We start from the raw sequence: 25,882 nt of genomic DNA, 5'->3' as shown, positions 1-25,882 counted from the left end.
CATATGCATGACCAATAAGATCTGAACTATATTTGTTAGTATAAAACAGACTCATATCACTAGTCTCTTTTAGATATCGCAATATAAATCCATTCCAATGTCTTAGTGTAGGAAGAATCATATCTTGCTAATAAATTGACAGAAAATGCTATGTCAGGTCTCTTAGCATTAGCAAGATACATAGGTTCACCAACTGCACTAAGATAAGGTACTTCTGGACCAAGAGGTTTCTCATTCTCTTCTTGAGGTCGGAATGAATCTCTACTCAATTCAAGTAATCTTACAATAATTGGAGTACTTAATGGATGTGCTTTGTCCATATAAAATTGTTTCAAGATTTTCTCAGTATAGACATATTGATGGATAAAAACCACATCCAGTACATGTTCAATATGTAAACCAAGACAAATTTTTGTCTTTCTAAGGTCTTTCATCTCAAATTCTTTCTTTAGATATTCAATTGCCTTTTGAATGTTTTCTGGGGTTCCAATGAGATTAATGTCATCAACATAAACAACAAGAATAACAAATCCTCATGTTGTTTTCTTAATAAAAACACAAGGACAAACGACATCATTTATATAATTTTGTTTTATCAAGTACTCACTGAGACGATTATACCACATGAGCCTTGATTGTTTTAAGATGTATAATTACTTTTTTAATCCAATTGAACACATTTCTCAAGGTTTTGAACTATATGTTTCAGGCATTTCAAGTCCTTCTTGAATTTTCATATGAATTTCATTATCAAGTGAACCGTAAAGATAAGTTGTAACCACATCCATCGGATGTATTTCAAGGTTTTCATGAACAACTAAACTGATAAGATATCAAAAAGTTACTTCATCCATAACAGGTGAATATGTTTCTTAATAGTCGACACCATGTCGTTGAGAGAATCCTTGCGCAACAAGGTGTGTCTTGTATTTTACAATTTCATTTATCTCATTTTGCTTTCGCATAAAAATCAATTTATAGCCAACCGATTTTACACTATTTGTGGTTTGGACTACATGTCCAAAAAAATCACGTTTAGCAAGTGAGTCTAGCTTTGATTGAATTGCCTCTTTTCATTTTGGCTAATCATATCTTCGTCGACATTTTTCGACGGATAAGAGTTCAAGATCCTCACTGTCTTGCATAATGTTATTTGCAACATTATATGCGAAAACATTATCAACTATGATTTTCTATCGATCTAAGCTTATCCCATCACTCGTAGTACTTATTGAAAGTTCTTCATTCACTTGAGTCTCGGGTTCACTGATCTCTTCTGAAATATCAGGATTAATCAGATCTTGAATTTCTTCGTGAGATTCTTTTGCAGTGTCATTTTTCGTACTTCTTTTTCTAAGACTTTTAGTCTTTGAACTCAATGGTCTTTCACGTTTCAAGCGTGTTTGTGATTCAGAAGCCATGACTCTTGTAGATGGTCCTTTTGGGACGTCGATTCGGATGGTCCTTTTACTGCATAATATGTGACTTTCTTGTTCTTTTCAAATCAGTAAACGCGTCTGGCATTTGATTTGCTATGTTTTGCAAATGGGTGATATTCTGGATCACATGTTCACACATGGAGGAATGTGGACCAAAATGAGATAATGATCATTTTGGGACGTCAATCCGAATAGACACATTTACTGAATAAGTATGTGACTTTGCTATCCTTTTCAAATCAGTAAATGCATCTGACATTTAATTTGCTATGTTTTGTAAATGGAAGATCTTTTGGACAGCACGTTCACACACCAAGGAACGTAGATCAAAATGACATGATGATGAAATTTTTCATGCAAATTCACTTATAAGTTTTTTTTCTCTCCCCCCTAATTGCGAAAAATTTATTTAATCAAATCGACAATCTGCAAATCTAACAGTAAATAAATCTCCCATCAATGGCTCAAGGTATGAAATTATGGAGGATAAATCAAACCCAACATATATCCCTATTGATAAGCAATAATCATTAAAAACTTGGGATGTGAATCCTCCAGCATTATCAAGAGGAATTGCCTTAATGGAATAATCTAAAAAATGTGTTCTTAATCGTATTATTTGTGCCAATAATTTTGCAAACGCCAGGTTGCAAGATGATAAGAGGCACAGATGAAACCATCTTGAAGATACATCTATTAGTACCATAAAATATCTAAACAACCCACTAGATGGGTGAATAGGTCCATAGATATCTTCATGTACACGTTCTAAAAATTGAGAAGATTCAGTGTTAACCTTTATTGGTGATGACCTAGTAATCAATTTGCCTTGATAACAACTAGAACATGAAAATTCATCACACGTAAGAATCTCCATGTTCTTTAATGGATGTCCATTTGAGTTTTCAATGATCGTCTCATCATTATTGATCCAGGATGACCTATTCGGTCATGCCAAAGCACAAAAATTTTTAAGTCGGTAAACTTCTGATTTACGATAGAATGTGCTTCAACTGTACTTATTTTTGCATAATATAAGCCAGAAGATAAAGTTGATAATTTCGCGAACACATATTTCTAATATGGGACAATCATGGTAATACCAAGGTATTCAACTTTCATTTCATTTATTGTCTCAACATGATATCCATTTCGACGAATATCTTTAAAACTTAACAGGTTTCTTGAGCATTTAAGAGAGAACAATGTATCTTCTACAACAAGTTTTGTCCCCTTAGGCAGGAATATCGTAGTTCTTTCGGAGCCTTCTATTAAATTCGAATTCCAGAATTTGTAGTAACGTTTCATTTTCTTCTAAGCAAGTAAGAGAAGTATTTCTCATCTTTGAATATGACATGTGTTGTTCCACTATCAATTACACAAATGTCTTCATGATTGATCATTGATCCAAACGAAGTTTGAGACATATCTATATTTTCTTCAAAAACAGATATAAACAAAGTAAAATATTACTATTAAACAGAATTATTATATTTACTAGGATTAGAAAAACACAAATATACCAACTAAAACAAACAAACAGAAAAGAAAATTATCTAGATTATCACGGAATCATCACTAATCGTTTTTCCTTCAGGGAATACAAAGAAATCAGTTACATCCAGATGCATAAGCTCAACATTTGCTTCTACATTATTATTCATCTTATGCATGGGCTCACTTATCTTCAGAAATAAAGTTTGCTTCTGGACTGTTGTCACCCCTTTTCAAGGGTGCTTGATACAGCTGAACCAGACGCTTAAATGATCGGCATGTATGTGACCGGTGCCCCATTCCTTCACATCTATGACATACACTTTCTAAATTTTTCTTTTGTATCACTTCTTGTCTTTCACCCTTCCGTTTATACTGCTGGTCATTTTTAGGTGCAAGACGACCATCATGATTATAATTTATTTTAGACCACAACCAGAATCATGACCGGAGCCACGATCAGGATTGGAGTCATGACCTATTTCTCGTTGGTGATAATTTTTCTGATTTACTTTAGGGAGTGGCATAGAACCAATGGACCGATTTTCATGATTTTTTATCAATAGGTTGTTATGTCATTCAGCAATAAGAAGATGTGAAAGTAATTCAAAATATTTTTTAAACCTATTTCTCGAGACAGGAAATGTGGAGTATGTTTTCTCAAGCTTATCATGTTCAGTGATCTCTTCTCTGCATAAATTTAACTGTAATATAATTTTATACATGAAAGAATTATATTCAGTTATACTTTTAAAGTCTGATAACCTCAGACTAAACCAATCATGACGACCCTGTGGAAGAATGACCAACTTCAGGTGGTCACATCTATCTTTCAAATTTTTTCACAGTAAAAGACAGTTTTTAATAATGAGGTATTGCATTATTAATCCGTCGTCAAGATTTTGGCGGAGAAATTCGTAGATTTTGAACGTTCTTGACTGGATATCTGATTATTGTCTTTGATGGTTTCTACCAGACTCACTGTGTCCAGGTGAATTTCAGCGTCTAGTATCTATGATGAGTATCACTTGCCCGATATATCCAAGGTAACAAATTCAAGTTTAGAAATATTAGACATTTCTTAGAAAAATAAAATTCTTACTCTTATTATTAATTTAAAGTAGCTCAAGTTGGCAAAGTCCTGTGCTGATAACGTGTTATAAAATAACTAGCTAACAAACTAATATTAATAAACTAAATTAATATGAAGAACTAACATGAGAGATCATAGTAATATATTCCAAGCTTTATTTATGTATATCTTTGTGAATCAAAACAATGGCTATTTATAGCCGATAAAAAAATATAAACTAACACTTAGTCATTGATAAGCTATTCATTTGACCAAGTGATAACACCTCAAACATAGATGGCTCCACATGACATCATTTTAGTATAGCAAGTGATGACACTTAAACGATGACCCACATAGTATCCATTTAGTTTAACAACAATATGAATAACTTTTCAGTAATTATAGTATTCTTTCTTTATACCGTACTTACAAATACTCATATGTATACTTTTTCATTCTTTCTTCTACTATTTTTATTCTATTATTGTTATTGAATAATTTGAAGTCTCTCCATTAATCAAATATTCGATAGCATTTTGTAAAATCTATTGTTGTTTGTTTATAAGAAAATAATTAATTTTTTTGCTTTTGATATATTCTTTAAAATTTCAATCATTGTAACAAGCAATTATTATTATTATTATTATTATTATTATTATTATTATTATTATTATTGTTATATTGAACCAGCCCAACACTATTTCGGTATAATTATAATAAAAATTTCAAATTAAATTTTATTATTTTAACTTTATTTTTTTTTTCATTGAAAATTCCGTGGTTGATTTCATAAGTTATGAATATAATGATTTTTCCTTGAAAAAGATTACAAAAAATCAATTATAAAATAATAATAATAATTAATGACTTATAATTATAATTAGAGAAGTATACTTTGAAAAAATGTATACCACAATTTAATTTAATTAATTTAAAAATTAAGATGTCCTTTTATAATTTTAATTTAGCCTTCTAATTTTATTAAGACGTCTTTAACAAATTAAAAAAGTATATTTAAGTTAGGGTTAATGGTCTGGAAAATGTCTTAACTTTGAGTCGAATTTGTTGTTGTGATACTAAATTTTCATGCGGATCTATTACCTTTATGAACTATTAAACAATGTATTCTTTTACTTCCTTAGCTATTTAATATTGTATTTTAAAGATATATATGTGTCAACGTGAACATATTACTATTTATAATTTTGCATTAATTTTTATGTCCACATAGACAAATATATATATTTAAATACAATATTAAATAGTTTAGGGAGATGATAAGTCGATTTAATATCGTAACAATAAATTCGACAAAAATTGAAATATTTTTCAGACTCTTACCCTTTAAATTATTTATGATAATACAATAATAAATTTGGCCTGTATCCGTTATTTTTATTATTATACAAGTCGAAGATTCTCTAGAAGCACAGAGGTCTTCGTCGATACGTGTTTTCCCTGGCGTTATTTTATAAAGTAGATGACACCTTTGCCATCATTAGGAGGTTGGTTGTTGTTGTTTTTTTTTTTAATTTGAATTGAAAAAAAAAATTAAAAAAAGCGTAAATATATCTATAGTATTTATTTTTATTGTTACTTAAAATGTATTGTATAATATTGATAAATTTCATTGCTACATAACAATGAAAATCTCTATTTTATGGAATAATCAATTTGGTATGTATTCATTGTTACTTCATTTCTTTTTTCAATTATATTTTTACATGATATTTCAAAATACTATTTTACGATTTACCTTAGATTATTTAATTCTAGTCAAGTCTCCCATCCTAAAATAATTCACGATATTTTAGTAAATTTATAAATTACAATATAGTAAGATACAATCAAATCAAATAATTAAAATGTTATTCAACTACAACAAACAGTGCAATCTAACCAAACATTATATCTCCTGTATGATACAGTACGATAGTAGATAATACAATATAATATATTATAAAATAATGAGTAGCAATGATTCAAACAGAATGTAAAATAACATTTCCAATAAATTTATTTTGTGATACTCCAACTGTCCTTTTTTTTATTATTATTTGTCCCTTTTTACTTGTCATTTTTGACAAGTCAAGAAAAGACTATTTTTTAAAATTATCTCCTCAATTTGTTAAGAGATTTAATGTTTTTGAAAAAGTAAAACCTCTTTAACAAATAAATTAATTTCAAAATTCTATCAATTAATAAAATAAAATAATAAATTCACTTTATTAATTTTTATTTTCTTAATAAACATACCATACAAAAAATGAATAAATAAACAGAAAGATAAAAGAGTAGCAAATTATGTATAATAACATTAGAAATCATTATACATAACAATCTAAAAACTATTTAAAAAAATCTTGAATCAAACAAAAATTTAATCATAAATTAAAACAGACAGTGACACAGACTCCAATATAACTAGTAGGAGTACTATATATACATACCTTGCTGCTCTACATAGAGAACAAAAAATTGTAGAGAACAAGAGAGAGAAAAAAATGGCAGAAGATGGAATAAGAAAGTAAGTCTTCTTTAATTTTTCTCCAAATAATTAAATATGTCTCTTGTTTTGAGTAATTAATTAATATGTAATTTTTTTAGGAATGTAATTGCAGTAGTTACTGGTGGTAACAAAGGCATAGGATATGAGATCTGTAAACAACTAATGGAAAAAGGAGTTATGGTTGTTTTAACAGCTAGGGATGAGAAAAGAGGAGTAGAAGCTGTTGAAAAATTGCAATCATCTCTTGTTGTGTTTCATCAAGTTGATGTTGTGGATCCACAAAGTGTTTCTTCTTTGGTCAACTTCATCAAATCTAATTATGGAAAACTTGATATTCTGGTAAATTATCTATTACTCCTTTCTATTTTTTAACCTAATATAGAAACCAAACGTATATATTTTGTGTTCTAAAAAATGATTGTTTTTAGGTCCTTTTTGTCCAATTTTTAAAAAACAAACATATATGTGTTTGATATTGCGGTATAAGATAGAGATATTTTATAATTAGTGGATATTTTTAATTAATAGTTTAGGGATGAAACTAACAATTCACGTTAAATTTAGAGTGTTTTTAATACTTTTTTCTTATTAATAAGGCGAAATGGTCTGATGGGCCTTTATACTTATATGTGTTTGTTTCTGAACTCTTCTACTTAATATTTTGTCAACTAAACTCTTAAACTCGTGAAAACACAATAATTTAAAACCTTTTCTCATTATATCATTGTAATTTCATGTCATTTTCTAATAACACATAAGAAATTAAATAAATATTTAACTGTTCTTCAATCTCCATATATGCTCACAATTTGAGCACCAAATTCATGTCAAACAAATGAAAATTTTCTTTAATTGTTTTGAAATTTCAACTAGTTCATAAACACAAATTTTACAAATTCATAAGGCTCATTTGTTAGTCTTCAATATTTTCAAACTTATCATTGGAGTATTCAACTTTCAATACACACAACCACTCTTTACGTTTAATCCATATCATACCTTTTTTTTTTAAGTTCATTACAAATAATAATTTCAACTTTTACAATTAAAAACACTAAAATTTTAGATAAAGGGGTTGAAAAAGAAACTAGGTATGGGGTTTGATTTTGTTGCAAAGAGGAGAGTGGATTGAAGAAGAAAAAAATATATGACATGTGATTTTAAAGAAAAAATAGAAAATGAATGTGGTCGGTGATTTTATTGAAGAAGAAGAGAAGAAAATTTAGAGTTATGAGTGAATAGAGCGGCGGAGAAGAAGAGAAATTGGGATAGAGATGCAGTGGGTTGATGTCACGATCCAAATCGTGTCATAGAGATGCAGTGGGTTGATGTCACGATCCAAATCGAGTCATGATTGACACCCACACTTAACTTCTTAGGTGGGTGAACCAAGGAATCCAAATCCCAACATATACCATTAATTCAATTCTAAATAACAAAATAATGCGGAAGCTCCAAAACTTATTAACTATCGTTTTTCAAAACCTGAAAGTCATCACAACAAGGACATTTAATCTCCAATTAATAAGTCTAAGAGTATCAAAGACACCAAAATAAATGAAATAAAGTGATTCGTGTCCGAAATTAAGGACATCAGGTAATGACTGAGAGAATCCAACCCAAGCTTGAATGAATAGCTCACCCTTGAACCTGATTTATCGAGACTTGATAGAGTTAAGGGCGATTCAAATTCGTCGGCACACTTGCTGCACTCCATATAAGGAAAACAAAGAAAAATAAAAGCAGGACTCAGTACGAGGCAACATGTACTGAGTAAGTATCATCGGCCAACCCAAAATATTAACTAATATACAAAGAATAATAGTATAAATCAAGTATAGTACTTAATAGGTGATAAGCAACAAACAACATGAACAAGTGACAACTGAAGCAAGTACGTAATCAATCACAATATCAAGCACACACGAGGACTCATGCCTCCACACCACGTTCGTTGGGAAATGGGTACTTTGAGATTGAGTACATTAAATTAATTCAATATCCATTTCCTTTAATGTTACTGTGTCGGAACGTGACACTCCGATCCAATTATACCGTGTCGGAACGTGACACTCCAATCCAAGAATACCGTGTCAGAATGTTACACTCTGATCCAAGAATACCGTGTCGGAACGTGACACTCCGATCCAATTATACCGTGTCGGAACCTGACACTCCGATCCAAGAATGCCGTGTCGGAACGTGACACTCCGATCCAATTATACCATAAGTTTATCATTTATTATCAGCACTTTCAATTCATTGATACTATTTCATCAAGCCTTCTTTATTCAAGGCATCACTTCCATAAAGAGGATTCAAGAATATAAATTTCACGGTCTCAGGATTTCAGACCAATCACAAAACACACAACCAAGTCACACAAACACACAATCAAGTACATATAAAACTTCACAATATCATTCAACGCATTTCTCATTATTAAAAGTTTACTATCAAATAGCATAAACCATAAACTACATCCACCGAAGAACCGAAGTCAAGCAACTGCTTCTCCAATGCTTTTCCTTTCTTCCATGCTATGAACCTTTCCAACCTATCAATTATGTGTGCATAACTTGTAAGTTAACGAGCCTATGAACACTCATATTATTCTATGTCTAGCCTAGTCCCAAAAACTCACCTAATTCTATAATCAATTTCATAACGTTCAAACCTAAGGGTAAGTCTAAATTCCTCCAATTAGCATAACTTTAATGGAATTTAAATAATTCGGTACACCTAATACTTAACTACCTATGTCAATATATTAAAATATAATTTATAATGTGAGAACAAAATATTAATATATAAAATTGGAAGCCATTGATCACAAAACTAATAGCATACAAACGAACAACGACCCTAGCAACCCAAACTACACATGAACTATAATACATGCATACAAGAAATATGGAGAACTTAATGTATCCTAATTTTTCACTACATTAACACAAGATTTGTTTAGTAATCATAGGCAATCATCGGTAGTTATTGATTTTTGAATTTATTTTCGTATTAAATTTTTTAATAGGTAAATAAGTATATATGTCATGTTCCTCCTATACCCACATATAATAACAACAATAATTATAATAATAAGAACTATTCGAAATAAAAAATCACTCGTTTGCAAAATCAGTAGCATACCACATAATGCATTGTAGAACTAGCCTATTTTTTTCTCAATTTCAACAATACATTTATAATATTATATTACTTAGATTCATTCTTTAATTATCAAACAATTTGCCTTTACATTCAATCACATTTAATGCTTGTCCCCTAATTTTCCAACAGTAATAATACGCACACACCCCTTCAATCTTATATCTAACAAAATAACAACTAGGGGTGGGCATTCTGTAATTCGGTTCGGTTTTTAGTTTTTTTTTCGGTTTTTTCGGTTTTCGGTTCTTGTACAATGTGTACCGAACACCGAATCGAAATAATTTGGTTCGGTTCAGTTTTTATTATTTCGGTTCGGTTTTTATTATTTCGGTTCGGTTTTGTTATTTCGGTTTTTTTAATGGGCCTACTTAGTTGGGCTTTTAAAAATTTACAAACTTTTTTGTTTGTTTCAAGTTAATGGGCTAAAATAGTTACATCAAAAAGTGTCTTTTACTTTTTACTTTTTTATTTTAAATTATAATATTTATTATTTAACATAAATAATTAATATAATATAAATACATATCATAATATAATATATTTCGGTAAATCAAAATACCGAATAACACAAAATTACATATCGAAAACCGAACCAAAATACCGAAAAATACAAAAACATATACCGAATATCGAACCGAAAACCGAAAAACCAAAACCGAAATACCAGAAAAGTTCGGTTCGATACGGTATTTCGGTTTTCCGGTGTTTATGCCCAGCCCTAATAACAACAATATAATTCTCGCCTAAAATCAAAGTTCATGAAATTAACTGTGGAATTGGTGACGTTTACCTGATGCACAGTCGCTCCAAATTGGTTTCGTTTCACGCTGCTTTCTCTCGTTCTCCTCTTTATCTATTTTTTTTCTTCTACAGATTATTTACTATTTTCTTCTACAGATTATTTACTACCCTAGTTATTAAAAGATTAATTATAAAATTAGTGAAAGTGGTCCACCATTAATTCAAATGTTATTTTCCTTAACCACCAACTAAATAAATTATAAAAATTACCTCTTACTATATAATTATTGTTAAGAATAGTCCTAAATATACATTTACAATTTATCGAAAGATTTTTTTATGAAATAAAAAGTTTTAGTACTCAAAACGACCAAATGGGTCGTTACAGTTGAACTGAGAGAAGGTTAATGAAAAAAAAAGTTTTTAATTAAAAACAATATTGTTTCCAAGAAAAAAATGTTTTGAAATAGAAAATAGTTTATTGACGCGTTTGGATGCGAGTGCATTTACACAATTTTTCAACTCAACAATAATAAAGCCACATAGATTTGACTAATGATCAGAGATGTTTTAAATATTGTGTTTCAATAAGTTTAAAAGTTTAGCTAATAAAATATAAAATAAAAAGATTCAAAATACAAACACACACAAATATAAGATTTTATCAAATCAGTTTGCTTAACAATAATGATTGACATGATTATTTTCTTATACTATCCTTATCGATTACAAGTAAATATTAGATTTCAAAAAACAAATAACTAATGTCATCAATAAAATATGTTAAAAAATATATCCTTTTTAAAAATAAGAAATAAAAAAATATTTTCATAATAACAAAATAAGTCAAAAAAGAATAGAGGAGAGAATATTTGTGATCTTATTAGTGGACCAATTTTCGTAGCTTGTCAAGTTGGACTATCCTACCTTTTGGAACTCATTGTCTCACACTTTTCTTATCCCACGCGCACAAAAACAAACTACCCCTCGCTCTGTATTTTTGTTTTTGATCAGTCTAAAAAGAATGATATATTTTTATTTTAAGTAATAATTTAATTTTAAAATATTTATTTTATTTTTTATGAAATAATGTATAATTACACAAATCTTTATCATTCGTTTTAAATTATAAACTTTAAAAATCTTTATTCCTTTTTTAAGTTCCGTGCTGAACCAAAGTGTCTCACATAAAATGAGAGGAAGAAAGTACCTAAATTTTCTATTTTGAGTTACAAAATTGTAAATCCATTTTAAAAAATAATAAAAAGAAAATTTAATAATAACATACGGTATAATTCCAAAGTGAACTTAGAGAAGAATAATATGTAAACAAATGTTCTCTATTTGTTGAATTCACTTTTTTGTGATGAAAAAAAACCCATATAACCAATGTCAAATGTATTGTATGGGGCATTCAACATGTTTTATCATGAAAATTTTAAAGAATAATTTATTTTTAGTTGAAAATTAGCAAGTTGTGTTTGACCATAAAAAAAATTAAAGTTATTTTCGAGTAATTTAAAGCAAAAATAAAGTTGTGCTGTTATTAAAACTTTTGAAAATTTCAAAATTTTATGACCACATATATTTTTGAAAGTTCATCTCTAAAAAAAAAACAATTCAGGGCCATTGACTACCTAAAATTTGGCTAGAAAGTGACATAGGTGATGGAGTAATTGATACCTAAGACATGATTGAGATTTATTATTTTTGTGGTATTTCGTTCGGTTTTTAATATTTATATTAAAATTTAATTAATTTAAATTTATGTTGCATAGAATTTTATTTGAGGAAAACACTTCTTAGCAAAAATTTTATCATACTTAAGAGTTGAATCTAAATTTCTAATTAAGAAAGAAACAAATAGGTTAAGAAACTAGTAGTGACCACTAAATCTCTAAAAATAAAAATATAGAATAGTGGTTTGCTATTTTTTACACACAAGACAAGTTTAATTTAACTCTCGTATTAGATAATATTAGGATAGTCTGTAATTGGTTTGAAGATAAGTTATTCGGAGTCGTTTAATTTATATAATAAGATGAGATATCTAATGATTATATTTGAGAATAAATTTATATATTATGTTTATTTAACGGTATAAATTAATCCCTAATATAATATAAATTTAATCCTAAACTTAATTTTGAATTTCTTGCCCTATCGATCCCCTCCAATTTGAAATTATTTTATCCACCTCCCTCATGCAAAAAAATTACTCTCAAGAATATGTTCTCGAGATAATTTAGTCTGCAAACTAAGTGATTTCCTAATGTATTGTATTAAACCTGCATAATTAATATAAAATTATGAAAAAATTTATGTTTTTTATGTAAAATAAAAAGAGTGACATAACTAATATATGTTTTACTAAATACCGTATAAAAAGTATACAATTTTTTCATAAGTAATTTTTATACTACTAATATATACGCAACACTAATCAACTACCAAATGACCCCTAAGTAATTGAAAGGGTTACTCCTATGTGTTGGTTAATTAATTATAGGAACTAAAAACAAAATTATTTGTATTCATATTGATTTGCATATTTATTACTTAATACTCAGTTTATTTTTATTTTTCCATAATGAAAAATTGTTAAAATGGATAATTTGCAGGTAAATAACGCAGGAGTTAATGGATTAATGGTAGAGGGGGATGTTTCAATCCTTCCTGAGATGATAGAACGAGAAGCTTTTCGAGGTGTCAGTGACACAACTGAGGTTACTATTTTTTTCAATTATATATTTTAGAGAAAAAAAAAGATAAATATACCTCTGAACTATCATAAATAATATGCAAATATCATATGTTATACTTTTGGGATATTGATGTTCATGCGTCCAAAAATTAGCGCATGTACGCCTTTTATACTGGCGAACATACACATATCATAGTTTATCTGCTGTTAAGATCAATAACCTAGAAATGATGATGCCTCCATTGAAGATGATTTTACAAGCTTAATCAAGAAGGAAGAAGATCTGAGAGAAAGAAACCGTTTCTCATTTCATGATTCTGATTTTGATGCTATACAATGGCAGTACACTGTAGTATTTATACATTTTGTTGAATAGAAGAATTTAGATTCTAACTGACTGAAAATATCTAACTAACTAATAGCTAACAGAACAAGATAGTAATTAACTGAATAATGAACAGTAAATTAAGTTGCTTATTCTAAGTTTATACACACTTAATCTCAATACCCCCCTCAAGTTGGAGGAGAGGTAATTGAAGCCAACTTGTCCAAAAGAGCAGAATGCTTGATACCCGTAAGTGCTTTGGTGAGGATGTCTGCTAACTGAGCAGTGGTATCGATATGATGCAAAGATATAAGCCCTTCTTCAAGCTTGGTCCTCACAAAATGGCAATCAACTTCAATGTGCTTCGTACGTTCGTGAAAAACAGGGTTCTTTGCAATGTGAATAGCTGCCTGGCTATCACAATACACAGGGAAAATCCCATATTGAGGAACAGTTAACTCCGTGAACAAACCTTGTAACCAAGTCAATTCTCCCACCACCTTTCTCAAAGATCTATACTCTGCTTCAGTTGAGGAAAGGGAAATAGTTTCTTGTTTCTTTGACTTCCAACTAATAGGACTAGCACCCAACAGAACAATGTAACTAGTAACAGACTTCCTTGAGTCAGGGCACCCGGCCCAGTCAGAATCACAATAGGCTTGCACCTCAAAGCTTGCAGATGAGGACATAAAAATACCTAGAGTGGGATCCTTCTTAAGATATCTGAGCATATGAAAAGCAGCATGTAAGTGAGGTTCCCTGGGATCTTGCATAAATTGACTAATAAGTTGCACACCATCTGCAAGATCAAGTCTAGTATTCATAAGAATATTCAGTTTACCAACTAGTTTTTGATAATAAGTGGGATCTGCCAGTGTTGTTCCTTCATGTGATCGTAGCTTAACATTGGGATCGAGGGGAGAAGACAGTGGAGTCAGATGATCACAATTAAATTCCTTGAGAAGATCCAAAACAAATTTCATTTAAGTGATCATGATCCCATCATCTTTGTATAGAACTTCCAAACCCAAGAAATAGTGTAGTCGACCAAGATCCTTGATTTTAAACTGATTGTCAAGGAAGTGTTTGAGCTCAGTGATTTCAGCAGTGTCTGTTCCTGTGAGCAAAATATCATCAACATAGACACCTAGGAACACAGTAGAGGTACCTCTTTTTCTATAAAACAAAGAGTAGTCGTGGAGGGAGTGAACATAGCCTCTTGTGTGAAGTGCTGCGGTTAGTTTTTCATACCACTGCCTACTAGCTTGTTTTAACCCATAGAGTGACTTGTTAAGTTTGCAAACTAAACCTTTATGAGAAGTGATCAGACCAGGTGGCACAGCCATATACACTTCCTCGTGTAGATCTCCATGAAGGAAGGCATTATTGACATCAAGTTGATATATGTTCCACTTAATCTTGGTAGCAATAGCAATGAGTGCTCTTACAGTTGTCATCTTGACAACAAGAGAAAAAGTTTTTGTATAGTCTATGCCATGATGTTGAGTATACCCCTTCACCACAAGTCGAGCTTTATACCTTTCCACACTCCCATCTTCCTTGTGTTTGATTTTATAAACCCACTTGCATCCAATATGTTTCTTACCATGTGGTAGGGTTGAAAGAGTCCAGGTATTGTTGTCATGTAATGCGTTAAACTCTTGTGTCATAGCCTTTTGCCATGCATGATCTATGTCTGCCTCCTCAAATGTATTTGGTTCACAATCATGAGAAATATTCATAACAAAACATTGACTGTCTGGAGATAAAACATCAGGTGAAATCTGGTTTCTAAGGGAGAAAAGGGCATTGAGGGATGATGTAGGTGGAGATGGTAATGTGTGCACATATTCAGACAGATATGAAGGCATCTTGTGTGGCCTTTGGGATTTTCTAAGAGATGTCAGAGGAGGTACAAGTGCATCAGGATGTTGAGATATGATACAAGGAACAGGCTGAGAGGATGTGTTACCAGTAATATCACTACCATGTGAAGAGCTTGGATAAGAACTGACAGGTAAGGAATGTGAAGACAAAGGTTGGTCATTATCGCTTGGATAAGAACTAACAGGTAAGGAATGTGAAGACAAAGGTTGGTCACTATCATTTACTTGTCCTTGATCATGTTGTTTGGAGGGAAAAGAATTATCATTAATATTGATGGACACAGGATAATCAGAGAATGTGACAGAATGGAATGGAGAAGAAGGAAAATGAGTAGCATCATTGGTCATGGCAAAGGGAAAAAAATAACATCCCTTGAGATATGAATTTTCTGAGTGGCCAAATTTAGTACTTTGTAACCTTTTGTGGCATAGGGATATCCAACAAATACATGTGGGGTAGCTTTTGGTTGAAATTTGGTTCTGCAGGTTTTGGGAATTGTAGGATAACAGAGACATCCAAATCTCTTTAAATGTGAGTATATGGTTTTAGTATTGTACAGTATTTCATATGGGCACTTGTTTTGGAGAGGAAATGAAGGGAGTTTATTGATAAGATATGTAGATTATTGTTAGGTAAAGGAAAATAGGATGTAGGATGTTGTTGTTGAGTGGTTGAGCTAGTCTTCTGCAAACAATCTGAGCAAAGGAAATAAGGACCATCATGCACTTTACCAATCTCCAAAAGCCTCTTCATTGAAGGGGCCTGCAGTAGACATGAAGTGTTAGAAAAAGAAACAGTGCACTTGAGATGTTTCACTAGAGAATAATGGAAATTAAATTGTATTTAAAAGAGGGAGCAAAGAGTACTCCGGACAGAGTGATTTTAGAGGTAAGATGCACACTACCTACTTCTGTAATCTTGACTCTATATCCATTTGGTAGTCTAACTAAGAAGGGGTAAGGGAGAGTAATTATATTCACAAGATGGTTTTTATCAGAAGTCATGTGGTGAGAGGCTCCTGAGTCTAAAATCCACAGATCAGTCCTTGTTTTGAAACATTCACATGAAAGTTTAACAAAATCAGTAGAGGAAGAACAGGAAAAGATACCTGCAAAGTTCACAACTCTACATGTCATCTGCAAATTGCTTTGATCTGCCACAGTGTTTGCACCCTTGAATTGGTTCAACAAATGAGCAACTTGATCATATTGTTCCTTGGTGATACTTATGTTGTTATTTCCTTGAGCTTCATCTTGAAATTTTGATTCTCCTTCCTGACCAACAACAGATCCATCATATGAGAGTCTCACTGAATTGGCTGTTACATCCTTTCCCTTGTTATTATATCTGTGATTTGAATGATTATTTTAGTTCTGTCTCGAATCGTGATATTGGTTGGTGTTATTGGAGGATTTGGACCAGTTGAATTATTTTGAGGTTGGCTAGTTGGATAGCCATGTAACTTGTAGCATTTCGCCCTAATGTGACCTGGTTTTCTGCAAAAATCACAGAAAGGTCTGCCTCTAGGTGTAGTGTTGGAAGGAGAGTAGTTATTTTGGAAGTTTCTTCCACCTGGTACATTGGAGGAACCTGTTGAACTCGCAATGAGTGAACTACTTTCAGCAAACATTTGGTTGTTAGGCTTAAACTCTCTTTGTTTTTCTTCCTGTACCACAGTACATAATGGTCTGCCTCTAGGTGTAGTGTTGGAAGGAGAGTAGTTAGTTCGGAAGTTTCTTCCACCTGGTACATTGGAGGAACCTAATGAACTCGCAATGAGTGAACTACTTTCAGCAAACAAACTTTCTTTGTTTTTCTTCCTGTACCAACAGTGCAAAAGCTTGTGCCATAGAGGGCAACAGACTCATCATCAGAATACTTCCCCTAATAGTGGTATACACCACATTCAAACCCATGAGGAATTGGATTAAGCGTCTGTCTTGTTCTGCCCTGTGGATATTTGCCTTAGCTCCACATATACAAACACAATTACATTGGCTAGCAACACATAGATTGTTCAATTCTTCCCAAAGTTTCTTCATACGAGTGTAGTATGTGGTGATATGGAGAATACCCTAACTGAGATTGTTAATCTCTTTCTGAGTCTGACACAATTTTGATCCATTTGTCTGATCGTAGCGATCCTCCAACTCTGTCCATAGCTCCAGAGCATCATTGACATATTCAACACTATCAACAATTTCTCGACTTAGAGAATTGAGAATCCAAGATGTAACCATATCGTCGCATCATACCCATTGACGATAGGTGGAATGAGTCGTATTTGGTCTTTTGCACTCGCCATTGGTGAAGACTAACTTGTTCTTCACTGACAGAGATCGAAGCACACTTCGGCGCAAGTATTAAACCTGGACTATCTGAAGGATGAATATAGAATGGACTTCCTATATCAATTCCAGAAGAGGTGCTTCTTGTATCAACTCCAGAAGAAGTGTTTGCAGTTGTGACTTTTACCATTTTCAATCAGTGAAAAGAGAAAAAAAACGAAATAGAATTGAGGAAAGGAATTAGTATTGAAGAGGGAGAACAGATCGTCCTCGCTCTGATACCATGTTAAGATCAATAACCTAGAAATGATGATGCCTCCATTGAAGATGATTTTACAAGCTTAATCGAGAAGGAAGAAGATCTGAGAGAAAGAAACTGTTTCTCATTTCATGATTCTGATTTTGATGCTATACAATGGCAGCACACTGTAGTATTTATTTATTTTGTTGAATAGAAGAATCTAGATTCTAACTAACTGAAAATATCTAACTAATTAATAGCTAACAGAACAAGATAGTAATTAACATAATAATGAACAGTAAATTAAGTTGCTAATTCTAAGTTTATACACACTTAATCTCAATATCTGCTGACTCGATATTTATTAAATATCGGGTCGATAAATAAAATTATGTCACATTTTATGATTGGCCAATAATGTTATATAGCGCTTTGATAAATATTTACTAGCAAAGAGATAAAAAAATGTAAAGTTTCTGAGACCTTGAAGGTTAATTGTGCATTAGGATTAAAACTAAAATTTATCCATAAATTGAGGAATCAAAAGTGTTATTTACATCCCCATAAAAAAGTAATAAATAATCTATTTGTTTTAAAATTATACAATGCCAAAAACAATACAATTGTGAGAAAAAATATACTCATGAAATTTTGTATTAACATATATTTTATTTTTGATTAATTGTGAATTATACCATTATATTGCAGGAGAATGAACTTCCATCAATAAAGTCAAATGGAAAATTGATTGAGAATTTTGAAAGGGCAGAAGAATGTATAAGAACTAATTATTATGGAGCAAAAACAATGGTTGATGCCTTTATTCCCCTACTACTCTTGTCTCCTTTACCAAGGATTGTTAATGTTTCTTCTTTGCTTGGAAAGATAAAGGTACCATTTTAGTTTTTTGTCTCATTTACTTATAACCACTTGCTAATATTGATAGTTTGTTTAAAAGTTCTCTAGTTTTTCTTTAATTTTCTTTCTAAGAAATTCTCATATAGCTTCAATTTTATAAGGAATAAAATTATAAAATCAAAAGATACATGAGAGTTTATAAATTGAAGATATATGAGACTTCTTAGTAATAAAATTATAAAAATGAAAATATATGAGATTTACGTCTTGTAAATTCATACGACTTACACCCCATGTTTCATTCTTATCCCTTGCTTCATAATGTATAAAACTTCTCCCATCACCTTGCTTCACCTTGTCTTGCCTCTTTTCGTGCCCCACCCCCAATTTAAGACACCGCAGTAATCAAAATTGTCTCTATAAAAATCAGGGTCAGAGCTATGTAGTAAAGCTGAGGGAGTTCTTTTGAATCCTCTTCGATGGAAAATCATGTGTTGTACATGGTTAAACTTATTTATTTTATATAACTAGATGTTGAACGATGAAAAAAAATTATACTTGGAGTGCAAGTGAGCGATGTAATGTATGTAGTTAGCCTTGAAGTGAGGTTTGATACACAAGTCATTCAAAAGAGAAGAAGTTTCAACTATCTTGGGTATTATCTAATGAAATGGGGAGATTGACAATGATCTGACACATCATTTTGTTGGAAAACTATATGCACAACGGAAGCATATCACAAGATCTTTATTACTTATATGAATAATAGATAACCAAATCGCTTATGCTAAAACATATATCATGTTGAGATTAAATTCAAAAATTACCTCTTGAAGCGTGAGCGACTTTCAAGCAAATCTCCAAGATGCACTGACCTTCAAGCGAATCTACAAGTAGCTATGGTCTTCTATAGTGATCCCAAGTCACATCCGAACTCTCTCAATACTTGGATGGGCAAGTATCGAATAGAAAACTAATATTTTTTTTTGGGTTAGGAGAATCCCTATTTATGGAGATTTATTTCTAATCCAAAAAGGACTAGAAAATCTAGTTTTTCTAGAAGACTAGAAAAACTCATATTATTTTTCCTTTTTCCATAAAAATAGAATTCTAAGTTCTAGTTAAATATGAGCACCATAGGGACCACAAAATTAATTACCGAGGCTTCCTATTATGGAAATAATTTCAAATAATTAATTTGAATTATTCTTACCATAATAAATTACAAATCATTCCACTAGAGATTCGTAATTGCACTCCTCTATTTCGTAATTCCCCATTAAACACTTATGTAATTCCCCATGTTAAGATTTCAGATACTAATCAATAAATTAAATTATTGACGAATTTAACTTAATGATTAATTTCCTTTAGATCACTACTTAACTTATTTCATGTGTCGGATTCATAAATCCACTTGCAAGATTTGACACGATGAAAACTTATAAGTTTCTCAATGACATACCAATCAATCTCTATAACGAACATGAATTTCATCAACTAACTTATTATTTCACCAACATATATTATTATCATCGAACTTACCATGCATATTGACCCATCTCAGAATCTCATCTTTTGATAAATCGAAACGATAATTAATATATACAGAACATAATAGTTATATCAAGATTAAGAATATAAGTACATTTAATAGTTTAGAGAATATGTTTTTGTCAGTCAGTCTAAAACAAGTATCTCTACTCGGTCCCATTCAATACATACAAAATGTACTAGCACAAGAAGTTGGAACTATACCGTTTTCATAATCAAGATAAATTACATATAATCTTGTGCTACAATTGTACCCGATGGCATGTCCAATTTCCACCTAGGTTGCGAACCAAAAATTTATACTTATAAGAACCGATGATATAATCCTCTGTGTATATGCTAAAACTTTATACACTAAATCATCTACTATATAAGTAAATAGTTACCATAAATGAATATCTGATCTATTGAATTTGAGCAGAATTTAATCTCTAATAAGTATTATTTTTTAACACATGGTTAATAGTATATATCCCAACACATATAAGTACAGCGTAGATAAAATAGAGGCTCACATCAAGATTCCCGTGTGATAAGAAGGTGTCTATCGAACTTAAAAGTTAGTAATATACAGCGGTGGTTAGACAGACTCTTTTACATGGAGTACAGTGTTCGTTAGTTAAAAGTTTTCATATCTAGAAAATGAAAGATGTGGAGTTGAGAATGATGAGATGTCACACACAGAAGGAGAGACAATATTAGGAATGAACAATATCTGGGACAAGATAGGCCTCAATAGAGAACAACGCGAGAAACATGATTCAGATGGATTGAGCATGTGTAAAATATAGGCATGAACGTCAGTGAGAAAGAGCAAGAGATTGGCAATAAATGTTTTTAATAGAGGTAGATGTAAGTTGAAGAACTTTATCGAGGATATGACCTTAGATATGAGGTTGTTGATGACACAAATTAGGATAGATGGTTATTTAAATAGTTGATTATTGTCCATCTTATTCTTTCATACTATTGGTCATGGTATTACTCTTGTAGTTGTTTATCATTTGAGCTCGTTTATTATCTATGATTTTTCTTTTACAATTTGATTATCATATTATATGTAATAACTACTGTTTAGTATGGGTTGTCATGTTGTCTATAGTATACTGTCATTACTTTCTCTATTTAAATTATTTCTTCATATATATTGCTTTGTATTGTTTTTTTTTAAACTGAGGTTCTATCGGAAACAACCTTTTTACCTCTATGGTAGTGGTAAGGTCAGCTATCCTCTCTATACATTATTAATTACCTGAATATACAACTTAAGTTTACATATTCTCCATATTTCCCTTATTTTTTTAAAAAATACTAAAATCCCTATTTTTTAATAAATCTAATCTAACAGATACATTATTAAATTAGAATCCTAATAAATCCTAACCAATTAAATCTTATCCCTAATTTTACTCTTTATTTTCCCCAAATAAAGAACCCATTTACACCACTCCCAAAATTAATGCATCAATTTCTCAACTGTTCATCTTCTCAATTTTGAAAATCAAAATTTGTGCTCTTCATCCGTCAGCCTTCGTCTAATCTGTCCGACATTTTTGTCTACTCTGTCAGTCTTTGAAAATCAAAATTGTGCTCTCCGTCCGTCCGCCTTCGTCTAATCTGTCCGCCATTTTTGTCTACTATGTCCGCCTTTGAAAATCAAAATCGCCAATTTCGTCTACTCTGTCCGCCATTTTCATCCAATATTCTTGAAAGGTATTGTGTTCTTTTTCGATTCTCTCTTTTCATTCTTCTATTTTTCTAATATTTCATGGATCATCTGTCATTTAGTATTGGGATTACTCAAATAATCACTTCAAACTCTAAACAAATCTATATTTTTGAAGATCCGAAATTGGTTGAAAACAAGTCTAAGAGCTTGCATAATCTTCTAACAATGAATAAACAAAGTTCGAAGAAGCATAAAACACAAAAAGAGGCACATGCAAAGACACCCAAGAAGAGGGGTAGAAAGCTTGCAATGGCCATATCCAGACCTCCACTGCCATCGGTAAGTATTTCGATTTTATTTTATTTTTTTAATTTTTTTTGCCACATGCAATGACTTTTCTGTATTATCAGAAAAAATATTTTTATTTTTTTTAGATTATTTATTTGATACAGAAAATACTATTTTTTTTGTACATTTTGTTTATTAAGTATGACTAATGTATAAATAAGTTGAAAAAAAAAAAATTATGTAAATCAAAACCCAGTTGCCCCTCTTCTTGGTTGTCACCTCTTTTTGGGGTTTATGCTTATTAGATCTTTAATAAGCATATAATGTTAATTTCCTGTATCAATTATCACATATAACATATAATGTTGTTTTCCAATTTATCAGATATAGTATATTTGATCATGTTGTTGTCTAAAGTGTATGTAAATTTAAATTTCAAATTATAGAGAATATGTAAACTTAAGTTTAAATTTCAAATTATAGAATTATATGTATGTTTGAATCAACATAAGTATCATTTTGACTGGTTTGCATTGTGTTGTTACAATTATGTATCAAGCACAATTTATGTTTCATGTATCATGTTAAAGTTTGTCGTTTAAAAAAGTATCAAGTAGACAGACTTATAACTGTAGTTACACTTATGTATCAAGTACAACTTTGCATTTTTTGTATCATGTTAGTATCAAGTAGACAGACTTATAACTGTAGTTACACTTATGTATCAAGTACAACTTTGCATTTTTTGTATCATGTTAGGCTATAAAGTGTCTGTTAAGTATCATTTTGACTGACTTATGATATGTTGTTAGAACAGATTGGACAGCACTGGATGCATATAAAGACAAGAAAACTGGAGAACTTTTGGGTCCACAACATTCGTTTAATGTGGAGTTTGCTCAAGACAACATGCAACAAATAAGTGATAGCCTGTGAGTATTGTTTATTATTTTATTTTATTTTTTGTATCTATTTCATCCTTATAATTAATCTTATTGTTTTTGTAGTGATTGCGGACTGTTCGTAATTGTATATGCAGAATTTCTGAGTGACAAAATCAACATGTCATGTAATAGTTTTGAGAGTAGCTATCTTCGCAAAAGATATGCGATACTTTTATTGAAGTATGGTCTCGACAAGATGAATGCTGGATATGTTAGCAACAGTGGTGACCCTTCAAGAATAAAGAATGTATTAAACCCATCATCTGAAGATGAAATTGTTAATGTAGGCTAGTTAGTTTTCAATGTTTGATTTTTTTTTTGTTTTTTGGAGTTAAACAAGATGTTTGAAGTATTTATTAACATAACAACACATATTGTTAAATTATGAAAGTGTTTTGATTTTTAAAATTGTTTATTCTATTACTTTAATTTTATTTTTATTGCCGTTATGAATTCAGGAATTATGTATACTGTTATTGGGACATTAATGTTATTATTGTATCAAAACTATAATAATAATTACATTAATGTAATTATTGTCATAAAAAAACACTTATTATATATACGTAAATATATTGCATGATACAAAAAAAGAAAATTATATACGTAATTATATTTTGTATATGATACATGAAATATCAAAATATATAATATCACAAACAGTGATACTAGTTATTACACTTGATACACTCCAGTTTTTTTTTTAAAAAAAATTAATATCTTTTGTACAAATAAGATATATTCAGTACTATGATTTATATATATTACGAACAATTATTGCCCTTCAAAATATGAAATTTTTTGAAGTATCTACACACATGATACTATATTACTAAATTAAATTAAATTAGAACTGACAATAATTTGGGTGAAATATCCGCAATTAATATTGATTAAAGTAAGTTGGAATAAGGATTATAAAATAAAGTATTTGATACATAAATATAATGTAAAATTTAAATAGAGTTAAACAAAAAAAAAAAGAATTAGTCTGCCAAAAAAAAAGGGAAGATCACTAATGAAAAATTATAATTTAATTTAGAGTTTTATGTTGGATAAAACTGATTTTGAAACACACAAGTTAATGCCTTTTTTTATGGGATTAATAACTGTAGCATATTAAAAGTAGGAACTAATTCAAATTTCAGTTTTTAATCCCCCAAATCACTCAACAAACGGATAAAATGGCATAATATATAATGTATCCGACTGTTTTATTATGTATCAGAAACTTCTTAAAAATCAGGGATTTTTTGTAAATTGAAAAAGAGTAGGGATAGGAGGTAATTTATGTTTTACACTATGTGATTTACATAATTTTTACTTTTTTTTATTTGAAATACATTTTCAGCTAGTATCAAATGAATGGGCCATAAAGGCTTTAAGTGATGAGAAAAATCTTACAACAGAAAAAGTGGATGAAATAGTGAATGAGTTTCTTTGGGCCTTCGAAGAGGGTGTATTAGAAGAAAAAGGTTGGCCCATTGATCTTGCAGCTTATAAAGTGTCAAAAGTGGCCATGAATGCACACACAAGAATTGTGGCCCAAAAATATTCTTCTATATGTGTCAACTGCATTTGTCCAGGCTTTGCTAAAACAGATATTACTTGTAATACTGGGCCTATGACTCCAGAAGAAGCTGCTAAAGGCACAATAGGTCTGGCCCTTTTGCCTGATGGTGGGCCTTCTGGTCAGTTCTTTTACAGGAAGAACATTCCCATATCATTCTGAAAAGCAAGAAAAGCACAATTTGATCGGATTCATAATTCCCAATGTCTTGGTCTTTACTTTCACTTCAACAGACAAACATCGTATCTAGATAAGCGGCATTTAATTGAATTGATTCACCGAATCTTCCATTTACGAAAATGGAAGAGATGTGTTGTCAAAGTTACATGGCATGGACTTGTAATATTCTATTTTAAAATTTCAAAATGGATTTTACCACTATCTCACATTAATAATAATTCTCTCTTGTATTTCTTAGAATTTGAAAATATGTGTTGAGTATGAAATTCATAATATGAATATATTGCTTGGATGTCTTTTGTTGATAATGTAATCACTAATGTCTTTGAATGAACTTCATTAAAATAAGGACCCGTTTGGATTGACTTTTGACTTATGATTTATAAAACAAAATCATAATTTAGGATTCTAACTTATGACTTTTGACTTATTTTTGTTATTTTGACTTTTAAAATGTGCTTATAAACGCTTTTTAACTTTATCCAAATACTTCAAAACTGCTTAGAAGCTATTCTGGCTTAAAAGCACCTAAAATAAGTCAATCCAAACGGGTACCAAATCATTTAAATATACCATTAATTTTAGATCAACATGTACAATGACATATTTGTGTACTTGGAATTGTCATGATTTCTCTAGTTCTCTTTTTTAGAATTAAATGATAAGAACTTTGACTAACATTTTATGATGTATTTTTTCATCATATTGATATGCAAAAAGTTATAATTTATAGTAAAAGTTATAATTTATAGTACTTTTCGTACAATTTTTGGATATCTATTTTTTCAAAAAAAATATCAAATTAATACAAACTAAGCTAACTTTAAAAATCAGTCAAATTGAGTTTCAAAAAGCGCAACATGACAACTAAAAATACACAAAGAGAGTAATTTATAGAAAAAAATGTCTTTATAAATGCAACAATTTTTTTTTTTAAAATATCAT

At 30.5% G+C, this 25,882-nt stretch overlaps 1 protein-coding gene across 3 annotated transcripts; it reads left to right on the top strand.

Moving 5' to 3' along the window:
* The first annotated feature begins 6,427 nt into the window (after positions 1-6,427).
* On the top strand, positions 6,428-25,135 carry LOC107001783 ((+)-neomenthol dehydrogenase-like). 3 transcript variants are annotated; one of them, XM_027912242.1, is made up of 5 exons: positions 6,428-6,535; positions 6,616-6,856; positions 13,051-13,155; positions 18,583-18,684; positions 24,539-25,135. In XM_027912242.1, exons 1-5 carry the CDS (start codon positions 6,513-6,515, stop codon positions 24,917-24,919), a joined length of 852 nt encoding a protein of 283 aa, XP_027768043.1. In that variant the 5' UTR covers positions 6,428-6,512; the 3' UTR covers positions 24,920-25,135. The 3 variants fall into 3 exon arrangements, with proteins under 3 accessions (XP_027768043.1, XP_015055241.1, XP_027768044.1); XM_015199755.2 differs by having other exon boundaries at positions 18,583-18,765; XM_027912243.1 differs by lacking the exon at positions 18,583-18,684.
* Positions 25,136-25,882: the final 747 nt, after the last annotated feature.

This window comes from Solanum pennellii, chromosome 10, assembly GCF_001406875.1.
Source record: "Solanum pennellii chromosome 10, SPENNV200".
Taxonomy (NCBI): domain Eukaryota; kingdom Viridiplantae; phylum Streptophyta; class Magnoliopsida; order Solanales; family Solanaceae; genus Solanum; species Solanum pennellii.
This window is presented reverse-complemented; position numbering and strand designations above follow the sequence as displayed.